The 21,468-nt window shown below is 30.3% G+C and overlaps 1 protein-coding gene across 2 annotated transcripts; it reads left to right on the top strand.

Annotated features, from left to right (window-relative positions):
- Positions 1-7,548: 7,548 nt before the first annotated feature.
- LOC107441558 (RING finger protein 145 homolog) lies at positions 7,549-16,673 on the top strand. Of its 2 annotated transcripts, XM_071187145.1 has the most exons (3): positions 7,549-7,703; positions 13,606-13,711; positions 15,801-16,673. In XM_071187145.1, exon 3 carries the CDS (start codon positions 15,808-15,810, stop codon positions 16,432-16,434), a length of 627 nt encoding a protein of 208 aa, XP_071043246.1. In that variant the 5' UTR covers positions 7,549-7,703; positions 13,606-13,711; positions 15,801-15,807; the 3' UTR covers positions 16,435-16,673. The 2 variants fall into 2 exon arrangements, with proteins under 2 accessions (XP_071043246.1, XP_015910352.3); XM_016054866.4 differs by lacking the exon at positions 13,606-13,711.
- The last annotated feature ends 4,795 nt before the right edge of the window (positions 16,674-21,468 follow it).

Below are 21,468 nucleotides of genomic sequence, written 5' to 3'. Positions count from 1 at the left end.
TAAGGTTCATATTGTTACCAAAATATAATGTTAGATGGTTATTTTTTCTTCCCCTTCTTTCAGAGTAGGTATTTGATTAAGTTTAGTCCATGTTTAAAACTTATCGAATATCTGCCAATCATGCAGAAAACTCATGGTTATAATTACTTAGCACTAGTAATATAATACTTAGCACTAGTTTTTAAGTATTTCAATCTGGTTCTTTATCTAAAACTATAAATGTACTTTCCTCTAATTTCACTTAATAGGAAAAAGATTATTTTAAAAATATGGTGCAAATTTGTAGAATTTTGAAAACTAAAATGGTACTTGGAGCATTTTTGAATCTATGTGCTGAATAGCTTGTTACAATGATCAGACTTCTGAATCCTATAAAGCTTTGTAATTTAATAAATTTTATTTAAATCTTGAAGAATCCTTTTAGAATAGGATAATAACATTTCGATGTTTATTAAGTAAAATCAATTCGCTTTTGAAATATACCATGGAATATATTGTATAACTAATGTAGTAGCTGTGGTATTAGAATTATTTTAATGAGTTTTCTTTAGTTTGGTTAGTGTTTGCCAAAGTGATTGTTGAAGAAATGTAACTACTCACTGTGTATATATTGATTTTAAAAAAAAAAATCTGTTATGGTTGATATACTGAAGCCCTGTCACATTTTTAAATTGTGATTGTTAGTAAATAATATTCCACTTTAATAACTGTTGTGAGTTTGTAATTGTTCATAGTATTTGATTAAATTTTGTCCAGCTGCAGTTTTGCTAACAATGAAAAGCAATGCCTGTATGCTAGCGATGAAAATAATGTGAAATGCCAATATAAAGAGAAGCCACAGTCTTGTGTTAATGTCAAGCAGTGATTTCATTTTTATGTATTTGAAAATTACTCCGCAGCTGCATAGTTTTGGCTCATGAAAAAATACATAAGTAAATCAATATTAATAATTTTTATTTAGTTTATTAAAACTTTGCTTTGATTTTACGGCTGACAAATTATGACTTTATTATTTTATTTTCCCTGGTGATGAAGTTTGAGAGAACATCATTAACAACCTAGTAGCTTTTACCTTTGGTGCAGTATCTTGTATTGTCTCTTGTGCTATTAAATTTTATATTCAAACTATTGCCAATGAAAATATGGTACTTATCTGTTACCGGGACACCAGACCAAGCTTATGCAATTTGTCAACTATATATTCTCAATGCATCAACTGGTTATTTTTTAGACCCTGATACATTTTTATTTTATAGATTAAATGAAGCAGAGAAAAATATTTTTAAAAAAATTAGCAATTTGCTCAGTAATCTTTCATTGTAAAGTTCTTTTAACAATTACTGTTATTAAAATTAGACATAACTATCCTTTTTCTGATATGCTTTGAAAATTTGGTGGCCATTGTAATCTAAAGATTTTAGTTTGGTGCCCGACTAATTTATAAATTCTTAAAAAAAATTAACAAAAATTTCTGTTGTGTTGACAAAGTTATTGCATAAAATTCCTTGGATTTAACCAGGCCTATAGAACTTCAGTAAGTTCTTTTTATAACTATGTGTATATATAGATTTTGCTTGCACAATTATACTGCCGTGCAATTGAAAAATCAACGTAAGCGACAAAAAATTCAACATTGAGATTTTTATCTATTTGGCATCTTTGTATGGTAAGCTACATATTTTGCTGGGGAAAAAAAACATTCAAAAATAAATCTTATTTTTGAATGTTTTTTTTTTTTTTAAATACTATGTTCGCGTTTGTAAGGAAAAAAGCTGTCGAGCCATTTTACTCAGACTCAATGGTGAAGCACTTACATTGTTTTTTTAATTGCATGGCAGTATAATCCTATTGATTGATGGTTTATGCTTTTTTTTATATGTAAATGTGTTATACTTGTAAATAAATTGTAAAGCAATATTAATAATGAATTCTTATTGTTTTAATGATTTTACATTTGATGTATCATACTTGAATGGGGCAACTGTATATATACATATACATACATATATACACTAAACTGTGCAACATCCCATAGAGGGCCAGGGCCTACTGTGCCCATCTCAGTTTTCTTGGGCTCTGGAGTGCAGGAGCTGGTGTTCCGGTTAGGTGGTCAGCCGAATGTGGAACCCCCAGTGCTTAGTCCCCAAGCATGCTTGGTACTCATTTATCTACCCACTGGTGGGATGAAAATCTGAGTCGACCTTGCCCGACCCAATGATCGAACGCAGGAGTGCGAAGTGCTGACACTCAGCCACCTGGCGTCATATATATATATGTGTGTGTATGACTGCCTACTTCCTATGCTTTTGGGGGAGGGGGGAGATTTTAAAATGGTTGCAAAGTTCATTTTGATGTGTGAGTTTTTGTTTTGTAAACATCTTTAAGTTATTTTCCATGCCACTATAGATAAATGATTCAAAAGCTCATATGAAACGCCACTTTGGCACGGCTTTAAAAATGTTAGAATTTTTAAAAGTATTAGTTTTTAACATGGTTTTTTGAAGTTCTGTCACCAAAGAAAATAAAAAAAAAAGCCATAGTTTAAGTGCCTTTTTTCTGAGCCTAAATAATGCAACACTAATAAAGATAAGAATTATGTGAGAATTTTAATCGTAGGATATTTTAACTGAGGGATTGCTCACTAGTTGAATAAAATTTTAAACTTTTTTTCTTATTACTTATAAAATTTTCAATAAGTTATTTTATGAAAAAAAAAAAAAAACTATAATATTTAAAGACAAGATTTTAAGAAAGTGATTTCACTAATTTACATTAGCAATATGAATTTATTAGTTTGCATAATTCTCTACTTATCTTTATAAATTCAGTATAATCAATAATATTTATCTTTTTATTGTTTTGTTGAATATATGTTTATAAATAGTTTTTATTTAAATCTAAAGAAAAAACTAGTTTTGAACTAAAATTATTATTTTTTACGTAATCAAATGAAATAATTATTAATTTGAAAAATAGAATGTGCGTCTTAATAATGAATGTATCAATAATTCTCCATAAATTGTTTTTATGGCGGCTAATGTAATAAACGAAAGAGTTCTTTGTCAGAAATTAGTTATTTTATCACAATCAAGTAGTTTTTTCTATAAAGGCTTTGCATTTCGTGTATTAATATATATATTTACAATAGGAAGAAAAAAATTTCATTAACTAGTGCTTATCTTATTTATGCTTTTCATTTTTAAAAAAAAATGCTTAAAAAAATTTTTTGAGTGCTTTAAAGGTGCTTATTTTTGTTGAAAAGTTAGGCTGCGCACCCTGATTCTTTGTTATAGTTTTTCAATTAATGCTAATATACTTGTAAACTTAACTAATTTTGAAATTTGATGAGGATAAAATTTCTGGATTTCATAAGCAAAACACAGTCATGATATATTTCTTTTTGATTTTCTTTTATTGACATCATTCAATGAAGCCATTTTTGGGCAACCAGTATAATTGAGTGAAACTTTTGTTTGATAACTTTTGAGCTATTTTTTGCCCTTGAACTATACTGTTTTTAATCTAATAACTTGTACAGAGAATATGGACAGTTCTTATTTGGAATTTGATTCTTTTGCATATGAAAAAGTCACATTTTTAGCTGCAAGCATTCCAGTATAGAAAATCTGTTTCTAGACCTGAGAAATTAAATTTTCAGTAGGGAGCCAGTATTAAACTTAGCAGCCACTTATCCTCCAACCTAATGAGTTGATATTACAATAATTGGATATTTTCAATTTTACATATTGTATCTTCATTTTTTTCCTTTGGTATGATGGTTCAAAAGAAAAATTTTTTTTTGTGTGTGTGTGTCTACAGGAGGGCTTCAAGAATTTGTTGATAAAGTTATAAAATATAGTCATCATTGGTAGGAAATTTAATTATTGATTTTATGCCCATAAACTATTCTGGGTTTTTGACTTTGTTTCACAATCACCCCTGGGTTAAAGAAAGAATAATGCTTGTTAAATCTGAATACAAGGTTTGTAAAATAAAATTAAGCACAAAAACAACTTATGCAGGTTGCATTTTACATAATATATTATTCATTTCAAATTTTTTTCTACTTCATCTAATGGTTTATAATTTTGACTTTTTCTTTTACGGATAAAACATTTCTTTTCAACATTATAAGCAGCTGATTAAAAAGCATGCTTTCAAGAGAAGGTAAGGGTTGGAAATGAGTTTTTCTTTCATGTGATTCTGAAATTAAAATCTGCTTCTGCAATCATTTTTTCAAACTTTTTTCCTTCTGGAAATGTGACAATGAATTGACGTGATATTCACTCTCTGTTGCCTTTCCCATAGAAGCTTATACCTGTAGGCAATAAATTTGATAAATGATTAAACTATCTCTAAATAACTGAAAGATATTTTACAATAATCATGTATCAGAATTAAATTGTACCAAACAGAACATTCTGTTTTGCTTGTTAAATCCGGAATTTTTTTAAGTGTGGGCTTGTTATAAGTGGGTCCTGTTGTGTTAGCCATAGTTGAAGTACCTTATAATTGACGCAACGCGATTTAATCATGCCGTGAAAAATTATCTGGGTTTTAGAACGGATAAATAATTTAATACTTGAAAAGTTTTTAAAATGCTCCAATTTGGAGACATTTTTCTACCTAGATAAAAATTATCAAAATCACTGTCTTATTCTTAGTTTTTAGAAATTTTTATAAGCTCAGGTAATGCAGCATCGGAGTAAGTTTTTAAATAATAAAAAATTCGATCACAAACGCTTTTCATTTTCACAATACTGTCTTTTCTCCATATTGACATTTTGCGCCATTTTCAAAATAAACGTAGAACAGCGCTATCTTTAGCAGCCTTTCTTTATCACAGCAGTTATGAAAATAGCATATTATTCGCAAAAAAGCATTTCATTTAAGACAAAGCCTTCGAAAAATAACCTTAAGTTGTTTTGATTTTTGTTTACTTGTCAAAATTATGATAATTACTAAAGCTGAACTAGAATTGTCAAAGGCAATGTTGTTTTTGTTTGATTGGTAGTCTTTCCCAGCAAACATGGAGAAGTGACCGACTGCATAGAAATTACATTGGAATCCATACCTCATTTGCCTGGATAGCAATGTCAGACGCCTAAATATGTATGAGTCAGAATTTGCTCTGCTTCTACTTAAACATCTTAACTGTTAGATATATCGACTTCGGTGTGATTTTGTTTGGCTCATTGTAAAAAGTTACATCGAAAACTTATCACGTGGAAATTCTCGTACGAGTATATTTTACCCTGTTGTCCTTTTCTCTCAGTAAATTCAAGATCGAGACTAAAGCTCACCGCGGGGAGGGTGTTAATTTCAGATATTCACATTGGTCTAATTCACATTCTTTAAAATAATTTGCAGCTTTCCCATAACTATTCACTTTCTGTATTAAATTACTCAGGTCTGGGCCTCGATGTTTTGGACCATATTTTTTAAAAGATAAGACAGTAACCCTAGATCTGTGAATTGATTTTGTTTCTGTTATGCTTTCTTTTCCTAGCAAATTTCGTTCTGTCTAATTTTGGTGAAGGCATAATTAATGACCTTGAAAGTTACTCAAGACTTCAGTCTCTTGCTATTTTAAGATAACGCCACAAGTGTACCACACACATGTTCATTTTTTTAGGTAAGCACAACGGACAAAAAATTAGTCACCCTTCGAGAAATCATGAAAAACATTATTGAATAAAGTGTAACACCGCTTCTGGATTTGATATCCGCCTGGATTCAGTTAGGAATTGAGACCACAAGATTTTGCAGGTACGTCGTATCCAGTTTAAGCCACACGCTGAAGATGTGATAGCTCAAATCCACCAAATTGCGAGAATGCTGATTTCGGTGTTTTACCCGTTATTCCAACATGTCCCACAAATTTTCAATGGGGTTCAAGTCGGGTGATTTTGCAGGCCAGTTGAGATGCAATTGAGTGTCATGAAACCAGTCACATATTTCTCTAGCCTGATCAACTTCGTTGTTGTCATCTTGAAAAATAGGAGTATTGACAGCATACTCTTCATGAAGAAGATGTTGACTGAAAAGCAATACCTGATCATCCAGAATGCTCAATTAAACCTGGTGGTTCATGTTAGTGGCCACCTCAGTTAGGGGGCCCAATCCATACTAAGAAAAACATCTCTGAAACATGGCAGACTCACATCCGGCTTGAACACAGTGAGGATGAATTGTTTCAACGGGTCTTCAGTGCCCTCGACGACGTACGTCATTTGAATAAAGGCAAAAACCTGATTCTTCAGACCATTCCGCCAGTCAGCGACTGTCCACGTTCGATGATTTCAAGTCGCACAGCTTTATGTGCCTGTGTGAGCAATGGCCTCTTACGAGGTATTCGATTTCAATAGTTCATTGCATGCAGCTCTCGTCGTAATTTTCTCTCACTAAGAAGTCGGGATGGACCTTCATTCACTAACCGAAGCGATTCCTGCCGGGTTTAGANATTCGAACCCGCTACCTCCACGCTTAACAGAGCGTTTGGACCGGCGATACCGCTCGGCCAGGGAGGCCCCTGCCTGTGTGAGCAATGGCCTCTTACGAGGTATTCGACTTCAATAGTTCATTGCATGCAGCTCTCGTCGTAATTTTCTCTCACTCAGAAGTCGGGATGGACCTTCATTCACTAACCGAAGCGATTCCTGCCGGGTTTAGAAGCGATTTTAATTGACAAGTCGTGAAACACGTCTCCGGTACCTTTCATGCAGGATCTTTATCCAACCACAATTCCGCCGTCGTCTTCCGTAAACGTAACACCCACAAATCCAGCAACAACATTTACCGTATGACCATGGGCACGGCCAAACACAATTACCCCTTTTTGCCACTCTGTCATATCACTTACAATTACCCATATTTACACACAATTTCCGCTTAAAGCAACATCTCATTGATGGTTACAGTGCGGCTTTGAGGAGAACTCCTCCAGACTGAAAATCTGAGACTGTCTGCTGCTATGGTAACAAACGAGAGCACATTTCTAATGGGTGGGGGGAATGGAGGAAAGAGGGTGTCGATTGACTTACTCACGACTACCTACGCTAAGATTAAAACTAAACTATTCACCCGTCACCCATATTCGAAGTATTCTTTCCTATCGTAACCATAGTACCCACCACGACGAGAGACAAGAATCTAGAGGAGTTCTCCTGAAAGCCGCCCTATACTTGCCTTTGATCACGTTAAGGCAGTGCGAGTACAGTTGAGCACGTCACTTGATCACTGCATAATCTAACGAAACCTAATTATTTATATACGCTTGTATATATATATATATACAAAAAAAAAAAAGGAAAAGAAAATCTTGCCTAATAGTTTTACAGGAAGAACATATCCTGTCTGGAAATTACTACAAAATCAAAAATTTCAAATATTAAATCTTAGAAAAACTGGCTTTTAATCAAAGATAAGATCCTGTTTACATAAACTTTAATGTTTTTAATAACTTGCAAATAAAATGAGTTTTTGCTGGGATTGATATAACTTTTGTTTGATCCAGTTTGGATTCCACTGCATGCTTTTAATAAAGAAATGTTATAAAATGAGCTGTAAGATGGATTCCGAAATTTTAAAATTTACATCGACTCTAAATATATTTTAAATAAAGCTGTCTATTATAATTTTTCCCCCTTCAATATATTACTCAAATCAGTATCTTTTGGTTTCACTTCTGATAAATAATACAGGTAATTATTTAGTTAATTTTTCAATAAGCTATATTTAATTACAAGTTAAGGTAGATATGCATTCAACGTTTTCAAAAAGTTAATCTTCTTCAAACTGTTACAATTTCCGTTAATTCTTTGTCATAGTATATTAGCATAATTGCTAGCTTTTTACATTTACATTTTATAATTTTTGTGTAGATAGTAAGTATATATGACGATAGTTATTATTATTATTTTGGGTTTCCCTTGTGGCGTAACTACCACTATAAATAATAAATACCAATTCACTAGTATATAACACATGTTAACTTGATTCTATCATGAGGCACCTTTTGATAGATGAAGGTTGACATAGTCTATAATTAAAAATCCCCCACACCCTTATTACATTTCATTTTGAACCAAAAATTTTCTTAGTGCATAAGAAAGTAGTCAAAAATCAGAGATGATCATCTATCAGAGAAATTTTAGTCAGAATAAAATTATTATGAAGGATTATTCATATGCAAGTTTAGTAATTATTCATCTTTCATTATGCAAATGTTTGAATAATATTAATGATTCATGAGTAAATTCAATATTTTTGCCCAATTTCTCGTTCCTGAGATAATTTAATAGTTCCTGGCAAATTGAATTTAAAATATCGAACTTATTAAAATTCGATTTCTTAGGAACTATTCGAATGATTTCGTTCAAATTTTGTATTTTACCGTACAAATTACATACTTTAAAATCATGTAAAGATTTGTATACCTTACAATTCGAATTTTTTCGACTATTTTCAAATAAAATAATAATTATTAAAAATTATTTTTTGCGTAAAAATGTCTTTAGATAAACCAATTTTAAATTGTGTGCAAAAAGGTTTTAAATCGCTTAAAAAGTTCTCGAGATATGGCGAAATATGTGAAAAGTAAAATTAACAATAAGGAATCCAAACTTTCACCCGTTCTCTTGACCAAACTAGTCCCGCAGTGGGCTGATCGTTAAGACACGGTTCCCAGCAGATCACCGAAGTCAAGCATCACTGGCTGCGGTCAGTGTGCGAGTGGGTGACCACTTGGATCAGTCTGCGTAGGGACCGAGGGTGTGCGGTACTGGTCCTCGTTAAACTGTGCTACCGTAAAGTGCTCGACTTCGCGCGCAGGTCGTCGGGCTACCGAAGTGGGTGTGTCATCCCCTCCTCAGAGGATCAAAATTGTGATGGCATGTCTTCGGATCATCCTCCGGGATGTTTTCCAGACCGTCGCCAATAGCCCATTGTGCAGCTCTAGTGCGACGTAAATTAACAACAACAACTTGACCAAACTATTAGAACCATATTTCCCAGATTACGGCTACACCCTATATTTCGGAAATCATAATCTGTCGAAGGAACGGTATATTTATTCTGAGAAAGTACGTTTGTGTCTTTTATTTCGTATATTAAAATATCATCTGCACTAATTAATTAGCATATTTGAGGTCACCCTCTTGAATTATTGTGATTGAGTCTAAGAACCAACAGATTAAGTCCTAGTTTGAGTCCACATATTATTTTAAAGTACGTCTCAAAATTACTATCCGTCGGAAAAAAAAGGAATATTTATTCAGAGAAAATACGTTTTTTCTGCGATTTCATAACTTAAAATATCGTCTGCTTTAGTTAATTAGAATATTTGATGTCACACCACTGCCCCATTAAGATTGAATCCTAGTACGTGAAATTCCGATCATTAAATTAAAAGTTATGCAGGATATTTTTTTTTGTGTGTGTATTACATACATAAGTACATTGTATGAACGTTTGAACTTACATAAATTCTTTATACAGATTCATACTTTGTATGTATAGATATTTGTGTACGCACACATATACTTTATATTTACATACGTACGTTTATATACGCACATACATTCATACAAATATTCATTGTAGGTACTGCATTTAATGCATGTACACATAATTTCATACATCGTACACATGTACTTACTACCTACGAACATATATACAAACAATATACTCGTGCCATTTTTAAAAATACAAGCGATAAATGGAACTTATCTCAAACATAGATTAGTTCCTGTTATGAATTTTCTAAAACGATTTTCTTAAGTAGAAGAGTAAGTTCTCCGTCTCAGCATTGAAATAATAAATCTTATAATTTCTTCAATAGGAAATACAATGTTATTCTGCGCAGATAAATATTTTTAGAGCTAGAGTATTGCATTTAACATTTATATTTTCGTCTATATACATCTGATGTAGCGATGTAAACTCTCAAATAAATATTTAAAAAAATTTCTTTTTAAATAATCATATGTATGTTGCTTATGATCTTAATAAATAAAAAAAGAACATCGTTTTTATTGAAAATCGTAGTTGTCGTTAGCGAAAATTGAATGGAATAAATATTCTGAAATGAATTGATCCCACTTGTTTGGTAAGTAAACATTTTTATTAAATAAATGAAAAAGTTTTGCAAATTTTATACAGTATTGAACTTGGTTTCTAGTCGTTTTACAGCTTTAAATAATCGTAATTAATTTTTTATAAAATTTCTTATAAAATTAAGATCTAGCTGTTTTATTGATTCAAAAGAATCGGAACAATTGTCGATAGGGTGCCTTAAAAAGTGATGGATTATTCAGAGTACGAGCTTTAAAGCTATAATTTAAGAAATATTTTTATATATCTTTCCTCATTTTACCCTTTAAATTTTTTTGAATTAAGTACTGTATAAAGAGTTTGAGTTGAGAATTTAGTTTTTAAAAACAGCTGAAATATTGAAAATTAAAAAAAAAAAAATTGTGATATTAACTGAACCTTTTCCTAAATATTTATTGTGATAATTTAAAACAATATTATTTTGTTTACTACATGTGTGATAATATCTAAATTTAACAAGAAAAGTTAGTAAATAGTCATTTTAGGTGGAAAAAATAGTTTTTTTAATAGTGATAAAAAACTAAAGAAAATGTTTTTTTAATCTATTTTAAAGTAATGTTTTGCGATTTATAACTTCTTTAACAAATTAGATTTTTTTTTCTTATGTTTTGTGCTGTCTGATGTTCTAATCTGTTCCGCGACCCGGAGCTTTTGGAGTTCGCTCCAAATACCTTCAACTTTTGAAAAATAAACAATACTTCGACAGTCGTGTTTTTGAAAGATCTAGTTCATACTTTTCACGTGACGTCATTATTCTTTATTTAATAATAATTCTTTTACCAATATTCTGAATCTATCAGAGAAACAAAATGCAGTAAAAAAAAAGTTAAAACCTTGAAGAATAATGAAACACAATTCACGATTTTCAGAAATATAGGAATATATTGTTACTGAATCTGGTTTTATCCTTCTGCTAAATGCTCAAATCAAATTTTAAAATCAATTTCTAAATGTATACTTTATTGAATTTTAATTTTAATTATATAAACATAAAAAAGTTTACCAATTGTTTTGGACACTCCCTCTGAACTGAAATATTGAACCTCTGCTCTTCGCTTATATCTAAATTATCTTTGTCACGTTTTCAAAAATTCTTTATTTATTTTTGCATACTGTTTGAAAATTTTTAAATATGCAAATACAATTTCGAATGCAATTAGTTTGCAACATGATCTAGATTGCTTATATTATAAGTGTATTATTAACCATTTTGCCCTTAAAATTGAAAAATGTTCTGTTGTTACTTTTACACATAAAATTAACAATATTACTTTATCAAATAATTTTTCTGTTTAATTTTGGATTTTTCTTGTCACATTATCAATCCAGTTTTCAAAGCTTATAGTAAACTCTGTTTCACAAAACGTTAAATGAAAGGCTTCATAAATAATCAAATCCTAAAAATTCTTTATTTTACTTTTATTCGTTCTACCTTGAAATAATGCAGCGTTATCTGAATTCCTAATAGAATGAAAAAAATAAGTAAATAAATGTATCGAAAGATTTCGAAATAATTTTCTACGTTTTCTATATTATAAAACAACTAACATTATTCTGGTGGTTTTTCTGTTTCAACATTGTAAAATATTTTTTGATGTTCCATCGTTGGAATGTCGTAGAAGTTTGTCTTGTTTATTATTTTCTATAAAATTCTAAATATTGTGATAGATTTCGCTTATATTTTTTTATGCATGATTCAGTTTTCATTAAAAAGTCACAATATACGAAATGAAAAATTATTTGTAAACTCATTTTGTAAATATAATTATGCAAAGGAATAAAAAATTCTATGCAAATTTTACAATATTTTAAACAAATTTGTGTAAGACCTTTATATTTTCAGTATGTTTTTTAAAATATAAATAAAAAAATAAAAGCAAATGAAAAATTGCTTCTGTAAAAGATTACATGTAATCGTACTGTATGATTACTTGTAGTCACTATTGCTTGCTCTCAATAAGTTTGGTTATTTGTAATCATAATTAACTGCAATCGCATCTTGTCGCGTATATAATCATAATCGCTTTTCATCAGAAATTATTGTTACTTCTAACTGTGACTACTGGGGCTAATTACGATTACAAGTAGTTTGAAAAACTCTATTTACTAGTATTTAATTACGATTGCAGTCGATTACAGTATTCGGCGCCCATTTCTGTTGAGCAGTGAAATCATTCATTTTTAATTTATTCTTGATTAATGAATAAGGAATTAAGTCTGAAAAAATAAATAATTCGTCTTTAACTTAAAATATTTCTGACTAATGATACTGATTAATTCATTTTTCAGGAAGATTTTGAATAAGTATTCATTATTTTGAGTGACGAATGCCGATCTCTGTCAAAAATATTAATAGCTTTTCAGATATTTCAAAATTAATCGCTTTACGACTAGTAAACTTGATAAACGTCTAGAATACTTGAGGATGTTAATAAAAGTCAATATTGTGTTAAGCCCTCAAAGATAGGTGGCCATTCTCAAGACATTCCAGATATGAAAGAAGAAATCAAAAGTAATCTGGAACAAAACATAAATTTGCTAACACGACGAAAAATAATGAAAGATGAGGAACAAAACTTGAAAAACCGCGGTAGCTGAGAAAGAAGCAAAAGGTTGGGGAAAAAAAGTGCTAAAAAGCCGCTGTGGCTGAGAGGGGCAAATCAGGACAAAATGCATTTCCAATCGCTATCGAGAGGTGGTGAGGAAACCATGTCGTTAACAAGGGAATCAGCATTCATGTGAATGGAACAAGATTCTAGAAAGGAATCAAGATGAACTGATGTGACAGGGGTGGAAATAATTTTAGCATTGTCGAAATTGCTCAAGATTATAACAACAATGAGCGGTAATTGAAGATTTATCGTGTTCTTTATAACGTACTTAGCCATCGTGTTCCAATAGTCTAAATTTTAAAGCTCGCCTGGTTTGACATATGTAGCTAAGATCGCACTGGGAAGGTATGTGGTAAATGCCCCCTCGAATTTTCATTACTGATAGGATCTCTAAATGAGTTATATTTAATTTTGTTAACAGGCCTGAAAAGAACTTTAAAACCGAAACGGGATAGGATATTAGCAATTTTGTAGTAAACGGAAGAGAAAAATGGTATTCAACAAATTGGAACAAATTCGGTGAAAGGATAAGAAGAAGAGGGCCGCTTGCTTTTTTTAATTCTTGCGCTGAACTTCTAACCATTGGGCTATAATTAACCATTTTCTCTAACCACTGGGCTATAATTATGTTCTCATAAAAAGATTTATGTAGGTCTGTCAATTGTATTTATTTATAAGTAATTTCTATTCGTTTTTATTTTATTGAACCTAGCTCTAATTAATCTTAATATTCTCTCTGTGCTGTGCGTGCGTTTGATTAACAAACTAATTTTATTTTAAGAATTATATGCATGCATGCATTCTGAATTAATGATTCTTACTTTATATTGTATTGTAAAAAAAACTTTACTGACTCTTCATGCATCATATCTTATTGTAGTTTTGAACTTTCGTGCTACTGAATACAAAAAAAGGTGGCTGTTGCTTTTTATCAAAAAAGAACACTCTTGAAGTTTCACCACACCAAGAACCAAGACTTATGCATGGTGATTCACTGCACTTATTTTAGTGTAAAGTAGTTGCCACCATTTTCTTGCTTTGAGATAGATTAAATTTTTTCACTATGTCGAATTTTTTTGTTTTAAAATGTGGTAATTTCTTTTCTCTTTTGGTTCAAAATATAGCACGATAAAATAAAACTTTGTAGCAAACGATGGAAAATTATTTAAATAAAATTCGGATCCAAATTTCTTAAATTGTCACGCGAATGAAAATTAAGTTTAACCTAAAATAATCATTTATAGCCATTTTTTGATTATCGATTTTAAGAATTTGCGTCATAATTGAAATAAAAATTGTCGTTTTAAACAATCTATAACTTTATAACTGCACTGCTGGCCATTAAAATTGATCTACCAAGAAGATGTCTGGCCACACTTGTAAAATTTGAATGATAGATAAAAAAAAAACGATAGAAAGTGCAAACGATTAAATTTTCATAACAGACGAAAAGTAACGACATATAAAAAGCAGTGATTCAGCAATTTTTTTTTTCATATTTAATTTGCATTTGAACATTATTTTCGAGTTATCATAATGTCTCGTGTATGAAGAAGAGTACATGTCTGACTTTGATTAAAGAAAGATTATAGCCTACCGGGGTTGTGGTTAATTTGTAGTACTTGCATTTTACCCAAAAAATGCCCAAAAAATACCCAAAAAATACCACATACCCACCATACCACAATACCCAAAAAATGACCGAAATATCGAAATTTTTTTTATTGCTTATGATAAAGTTTTAAACTATTTCAAATGTACTGAAAAAAACATCATCTCTCTATCTACATTTTTAAAAAAGTTATGAATGATTTTAAATTAATACAGAAACTTGCTCAGCAGACTTTAAAGTGCTTTTTCTCATAGATGATAATTTTGTGTTTTAATCTTAATTAAATCCCAAAGGAATTTTTTTTATATAAGATAAAGCTTTGAAGTAAACTTTTTTTATCTTAAGTATAATGCACTTATTTAAACTGTGCATGGTATTAGCATTTTATGAGGTATTAAAAATTNTTTTCTCATAGATGATAATTTTGTGTTTTAATCTTAATTAAATCCCAAAGGAATTTTTTTTATATAAGATAAAGCTTTGAAGTAAACTTTTTTATCTTAAGTATAATGCACTTATTTAAACTGTGCATGGTATAAGCATTTTATGAGGTATTACAACTTTTACAGCATGTTATATATACCTACAGAAATTTTTAAACTTTTTTTCTACTTTTTTACAAAATAATCTGTAAAAATAATCTATTTCAGCAAATGCACAAAATTGTTAAGATGAATATTGTAAGTACTGAGAAAAATTATTTTTTGGAAATATGTTAAAATAAAAAAGTCTTAAGGATTTAAAAATTTTTTTAAAATTTTTTTTAAAATTTTTAAAAAAATTAAACAGTTTAATTTGAATTTCTTCCCTGAGATACCAATTTTAATGACTGGTAGTGTATTTCGATGCGGAAAAATAAATAAATAAATAACATTGTGCACTCATAATATATATATAATATTCTAGCTCTAAAATTTATCTGTATACAAAAATTTAGCCCCTATTGCCGTGCGATACTTGAGATACTTTTCGTTGTTGGTATAGTTTATTGCTTATTTTGAGCTGATTAGAAATTTTAAAGCTATAACTATTATTATTATTGCTAATTAAAACTAATGCACTAGCTAAACTTATATTCTTAAAGCCTTTTCCGATCTTCCATTCACTTGCCTACTGGCTTTTTTTTTTTTTTTTNCATTCACTTGCCTACAGGCATATTTTTTTTTTTTTTTCATTTTATAATTGAAGAGTTTAGTGGAAGAACGTGTTCTATTATAGAAAATTTTTAAAATCAATTTTACAAATATCATGAAACTACTTATAAACAAAACTTCTATTGAAAATTGCCTAAAGACGTGGCTGAATAAGTTAATATTAACTTGCAGCTCACTGTAAATATACAAATATGAGTTAAGAAACATGAGCGTTCTTAAAATGTCACTCAACGTGGTTCTGCACTAAGCTCTTACATAATGAAGTCTTTAAACATCCAAAATACCATTTTCTGATAGCTCTTTTTTCAGAAATTTGATGGCAATGCACAGAACGACAACCAATCAGAGACACCATCCATATGCAAGGTCATCTAAAGAAAACAATAGCAAAAATTGCCAGGGTGAAAACGATCGAAGAATTGGTGAGACAGGCATAGCCACTAATGCTGAAAATTGCATAATTTGCTTGGAATCTGAGTTAGTCAGTGATATGTATGCACTACCTTGTTCGCACTCTTTTCATTCTAGTTGTATTTTTAAATGGTTTAAGAGGAAATTGTCTTGTCCCATTTGTCGCTTGAAACTCAACAATAATTTTGAACCGAAACTCAGAAATCAGTTGTTTGAAGAACACAATGAATTCGAAGAGCACACCAACATTGCAAATTTTATTCCGCTTGACAGTGAATCCGACGAGGAATCGTCTGACGAACTGTTGGAATCCGACGAGGAATCGTCTGACGAACTGTTGGAATCCGACGAGGAATCACCAGGCGAACTAATGGAATCCGACGAAGAATTGTTTGACGAATTACAGGATTCCGATGAAGAATCGTTTGACGAATTACAGGATTCCGATGAAGAATCGTTTGACGAACTATGGGATTCCGACATTGATTCTGACGAGAGCGAATCTGACGACGATGAATCTGATGCTTATTAGAATCATGAAGAAAACTACGATTTATTCAACTTTCATGATGAATATGTTGACTGAATTAATCTTCAATAGTCCTTTGGAGTCAAAGATGGCTTCATAACTTACTTCATTAGAAAAATACATTTTAACACTTAAAAAAAGAGGAAATTTTCTTTAATGAACAGCTGGAGGAATAATTTTTAAAAAATATTTTATTGATCTAGTAAAATTTTAGTAAAAATTTTAATAAAATCTCATTTTTATGTAGAAAAGTGTTTTTTTCCCCTTATAAGGATTGAAAAAAAATCTTTATTCTGCTTGAATTAAATCTTAATTAGTTAAATCTTATTGAGAATTGCACTGAGAAAAATAATAGCTTTTATAACTTTCATCAACTTTTTTTTTAAACTTTTAGCAAATTAATAACTTCAATAGTTTAATGGTGTAAAATCAGATTATTTGAAAGTAACTGTAACCTTCGACCTTCATTTTGGTGACATTTATGCTAGTTAATTTCTAAGCTTGTAAGGTACTTATTTATATAGTATTTCTGTATAATAATTCTGTAATATAAAGCTTGTAATCAATTTTTCTCATGATTATTACCGTTCCATTTTGAACGAGCAGCTTTAAACTGTTACTTTAAAACGAAGTTTAGTAATTTTGAACCCAAACCAGAAGACAAGGAAACTCCTAGATCTAACAATGACACAAATAACAATAATAATTAATGGGATACATTAAAAAATATTCTTTTTATTAAAGTGTTTCACATACATTTAATTAAAAAAAAAAAAGCTAAATTTTCTTGGAAATCACAAATACAAAACTTTTCTGCAATATATTTTATCAAATTTCCTAAGGTTCTACCAATTAGCAAAGGAATGATGATTTGTAAACCAATTGCATTTGATTTTAATGTCAAGAAATTAAAAAAAAAAGTTCTTCTAACAACCTTTTATTTTGAAAAGCTTTTGTGGTTTGTTTGAGTTATAGTAACACTGTAATGGAAAACAACGATATATGTAGTATATGACAATTTTATATCCTGTAAGAAATGATGTAAAGAGGCTGAACCTTCCTATTTTATATTTTTTGTGGTTATTATTATTATTATTCTTTTAAGGAAAACCTTTATCTAACTACGATATATATGTAGTATAAAGTAATTTAATATTCTATAAAAAAAGGTGTAAAGAGGCGGAGCCTTCCTATTTTATACCGTTTACCACTGAGGATATTTCACGTTAACACTGTGGTCGGTACAATGCGGAATTCGTATAGACTGGGATTCGAACCCGGTTCGCCTCAGTGGAAGGTGAAAGCTCTATCCCCNGTTCTTCTAACAACCTTTTATTTTGAAAAGCTTTTGTGGTTTGTTTGAGTTATAGTAACACTGTAATGGAAAACAACGATATATGTAGTATATAACAATTTTATATCCTATAAAAAAATGGCGTAAAGAGGCGGAACCTTCCTATTTTATATTTTTTGTGGTTGTTATTATTATTATTCTTTTAAGGAAAACCTTTATCTAACTACGATATATATGTAGTATATAGCAATTTAATATCCTATAAAAAAAGGTGTAAAGAGGCGGAGCCTTCCTATTTTATACCACTTCCTATTTTATACCGTTTACCACTGAGGATATTTCAAGTTAACACTGTGGTCGGTGCAATGCGAAATTCGTATCGACTGGGATTCGAACCCGGTTCGCCTCACTGGAAGGCGAAAGCTCTATCCCCTGATCCATCGCTGCTCTTATAAGGTTTATTAAAAAAAAAAAATCTTATAAAGGAAAAATGTTTTTATTCTAATTTGTAGTGTGTGCCCTTAAATCTAGCGCGCCAGGTCCCGCACCGCTGGTTTTGTGGGGATGTTATTTATGCCACTGATACATTGTACTTAAACCTCACTTATTTTGATTGCTTTTCTTAAAAATAAACATAAAATAGAACTGTTTAAAACAACTATATTAAATCAATCGTATATTTGTAGATTAAAATCTTTTATCAATCATATTAATTATCATATACATAATTTAACGTATTTTTGAACGTCAAATCTAGTTCTAAAGTTCTAAACTCAATTTACTATCAAAATAATAGTCAACTTTAAATATGGCTCTTTTAAATCAGCATGCATTTTTTTTTTTTTTTTTTTTTTTTTTTTTTTTTTTTTTTNTTTTTTTTTTTTTTTTTCTTTTTTCGAATCGGAATTTTTTTCCAAGGCTGTTCCATTCAGTGTCCAACTTGTGTATATTAAATTAAATTTTTTGTAAATATCATATTGAAATCTGAAAACATTTAATGTTTTCAAGACTCGTCTTTATGTCTGTGGGGGCTTGGAGGATATAGTAAATAGCTTCTGTTAAGTACATATGCGGTTAATGTAAAGGGTGATGGTGGTTGGTTATTTAAAAATAACGAAAAAAAAATCTATTTTACAGCTGCTTTTAAACCCTTTAAATACCAGATAATTGTTCATAATTCGGGATAATATTTCAAATATGCTTTTTACCTGAGATTTTAAGACCCATCAAATTCTTTTTTAACATAACACTTCGTCTGGGCTTTTTCTGAAAAAAAAAAGAACTTAAATTTGCATAATTTTTGCGTAATGTGGGGTCCTTCTATTCGATCCACACATAAATTCTCATTCCAGCCAAAAAAAGATGCCAAAAGATCCAATAAACAAAGGGAAGATCTACTTCAGTAACCCTGCCATTACAAGAATGCGAAAGATAGTTTATCGCCAAATTTTTGAGCAAGAATTCAGAATACAACCTGTTGGAAGCGAATCTAAACACACGCGCCGACTGACCAACAACTTGGGTGGTCTGAAATCTTGGGTGGTCTAAACCAGATATCAGTAGTGGGTAATGTTTTCCCTATGTATACACCACCACTGATTTTAGTATCGGCTTCCTAGGAGAACCCTCGGTTGAAAGGTCAAGATCAGCGACGGGTCGGCCCAGTGCCCTATTATTCGCTCGTTAGGCCACCCTTTTTTCACAAATGGACTTCCATTTATTATAAACGGAGTCGCTTAACCAGTATGTGGTCAGTTGTAAGTTAAACGGGCAATTTGTTATGAAAGTGGAAGTCACAGCGGGTATATGATATTGCTGTATTCATGGATGCAAAGTGGATTATTGGTATTTATAAAGATGATTTTGAGAGGATTTGCTGTTAATAACTTACCAACCGAATCGATTTCCTATGGATAATAGTACAGACGTGTCTATTTTTTTTTTATAAAGTAGTTATATGAAATTTATGTTTAAATTTAAGTTAAATCTTAAAGTTATGTTTTGTTATGTTTAATTTTAAGTTAAATTTAAATCATGTTTAGGTTAGGTTATGTTCAAATTTATGCCAAGAAATTAAATTCAATTACGTTTCGGCCCCAGAAGCAGAAAGTTCCTAAAACTGTGACGTACGTCGCATAACAAGCGAAGTCCTGCAGAACAATTTGTATCTTGAATACTTCTGTAAACATTTTTAACAAGAGGACTTCTAAAGCAATCTGTAAAAGAATTAAATTCAGAGATTTCAAATTTCATAAAGTTTATGACTTTTTATATTTTATATTCCCATTTCAGAAGCAATTTGTGAATCGTGTTGATTGACAGAATTGTTTCTAAGAGACCAAATGATTTCGATGGAGATGAAGAAGTTGTTGAATAAACAGACCAGCGAATGTTTGTCTTTGCAAATGGTGTACCATCTGGGCACTTGTCCTTCGAAAGATTTTTAAGGCAGCCCTTATTTTAATGTTCGGACCTTCATATCATAGGCATTTTATTAATAATTCATCATAGTCATTAACAAAAATTTTTACTTCAAAAATGTAACAATGTTGAAAAAGTAACAAATCAAGAATATTTACCTTGGTTTAAAAAATAAGGTATAGTATATCTGTGTATGATCTTATATTTTAATAAATGAAAATATAGTATTTTAACGGAAAGTCGACTTTTTTTCGCTGTGAAATGCTTGCAGAACATTTGTATAAATTAATAAGTCCTGTTGCAAAACATTTGAAAATATTCTGCTTCTGGGCGACTCGGTATTGAGTTTTTTTTATGTCTTTCAAACATATCAATCTAGAAAAACGCAGTTTTTTTTTTCCCTTTAAAAAAAGTCAAGATTATCATTCTCTATAAATTCATTGCACTTAAGTATACATAGATAAGTATACGTAGATTAAGTTTTACATAGATAAGTCTACATCGATAGGGTTATAATGGCAATACCAGAAGTACTTAATACCACATTTAATTAAGTATTTCTGGCATCAATAATAGTTTGACGAATTTTTTACGGCCTCCGACATAAGTACCGATATTAGTTACTTCGCCAAAATTGATTTTAAAATTTTAGCGTCATAGCTAATTATTTTCGCAAGCAAATTTTTATAATTAACTAATTTTTATAATTTGTATAAATTGAAATAAAAATATAATTATTTTAAAATGCTAAATTAATATGGAAAGGGTACTTATTCGTGTATATAAACCATAGGAAATTGCCCAACCGTTATTGACACCAATGTTACTTAATGGATTTTGATAACAGGTACGGGTTGAAATGAAAAAAAAATTTTTTTTTTTTTTTCACTAAAAAGCCGAATTGATAGAGAAAAGATATTTCTTCATTTATAAAAACCATAAAAAAATCATCCTATTATTTTTGACGTCAATGATGGATAATATAATTTTAGAAATGGGTACTACTGCTATTATGTTAATTGGTGTTTTTTAATAAGTACTAGATATATGTACTAATATTGATACCTCTGTGGAAATAGATTTTTAAGTCCTCACCAAAGGGATATATAAATGCTAAAAGGGAAATAAGAGAAAATTGCTGATTGTGGTAATTTTTGACTGTCAGAAGCTGCACCAGGATAAAACACTGAAGTAAAAGCATCCGAAAAGAGTTCATGTAATACTAAAATAAAACAGTTTTGATGTGAATAATTCTCAAAATGTTGCTCAATGATTTGAATTTAATGAGTGATTAATTTTCTTGACTTGATCTTACGATATTT

The sequence above is a fragment of the Parasteatoda tepidariorum genome, chromosome 1, assembly GCF_043381705.1.
Source record: "Parasteatoda tepidariorum isolate YZ-2023 chromosome 1, CAS_Ptep_4.0, whole genome shotgun sequence".
NCBI lineage: Eukaryota > Metazoa > Arthropoda > Arachnida > Araneae > Theridiidae > Parasteatoda > Parasteatoda tepidariorum.
The sequence above is the reverse complement of the archived record's forward strand: the minus strand, read 5'-3'. Positions and strand labels throughout refer to the sequence as shown.

Excerpts from the sequence above, each read along its gene's own strand:
- LOC107441558 (XM_016054866.4), top strand. The coding sequence starts at position 15,808 with ATGGCAATGCACAGAACGACAACCAATCAGAGACACCATCCATATGCA.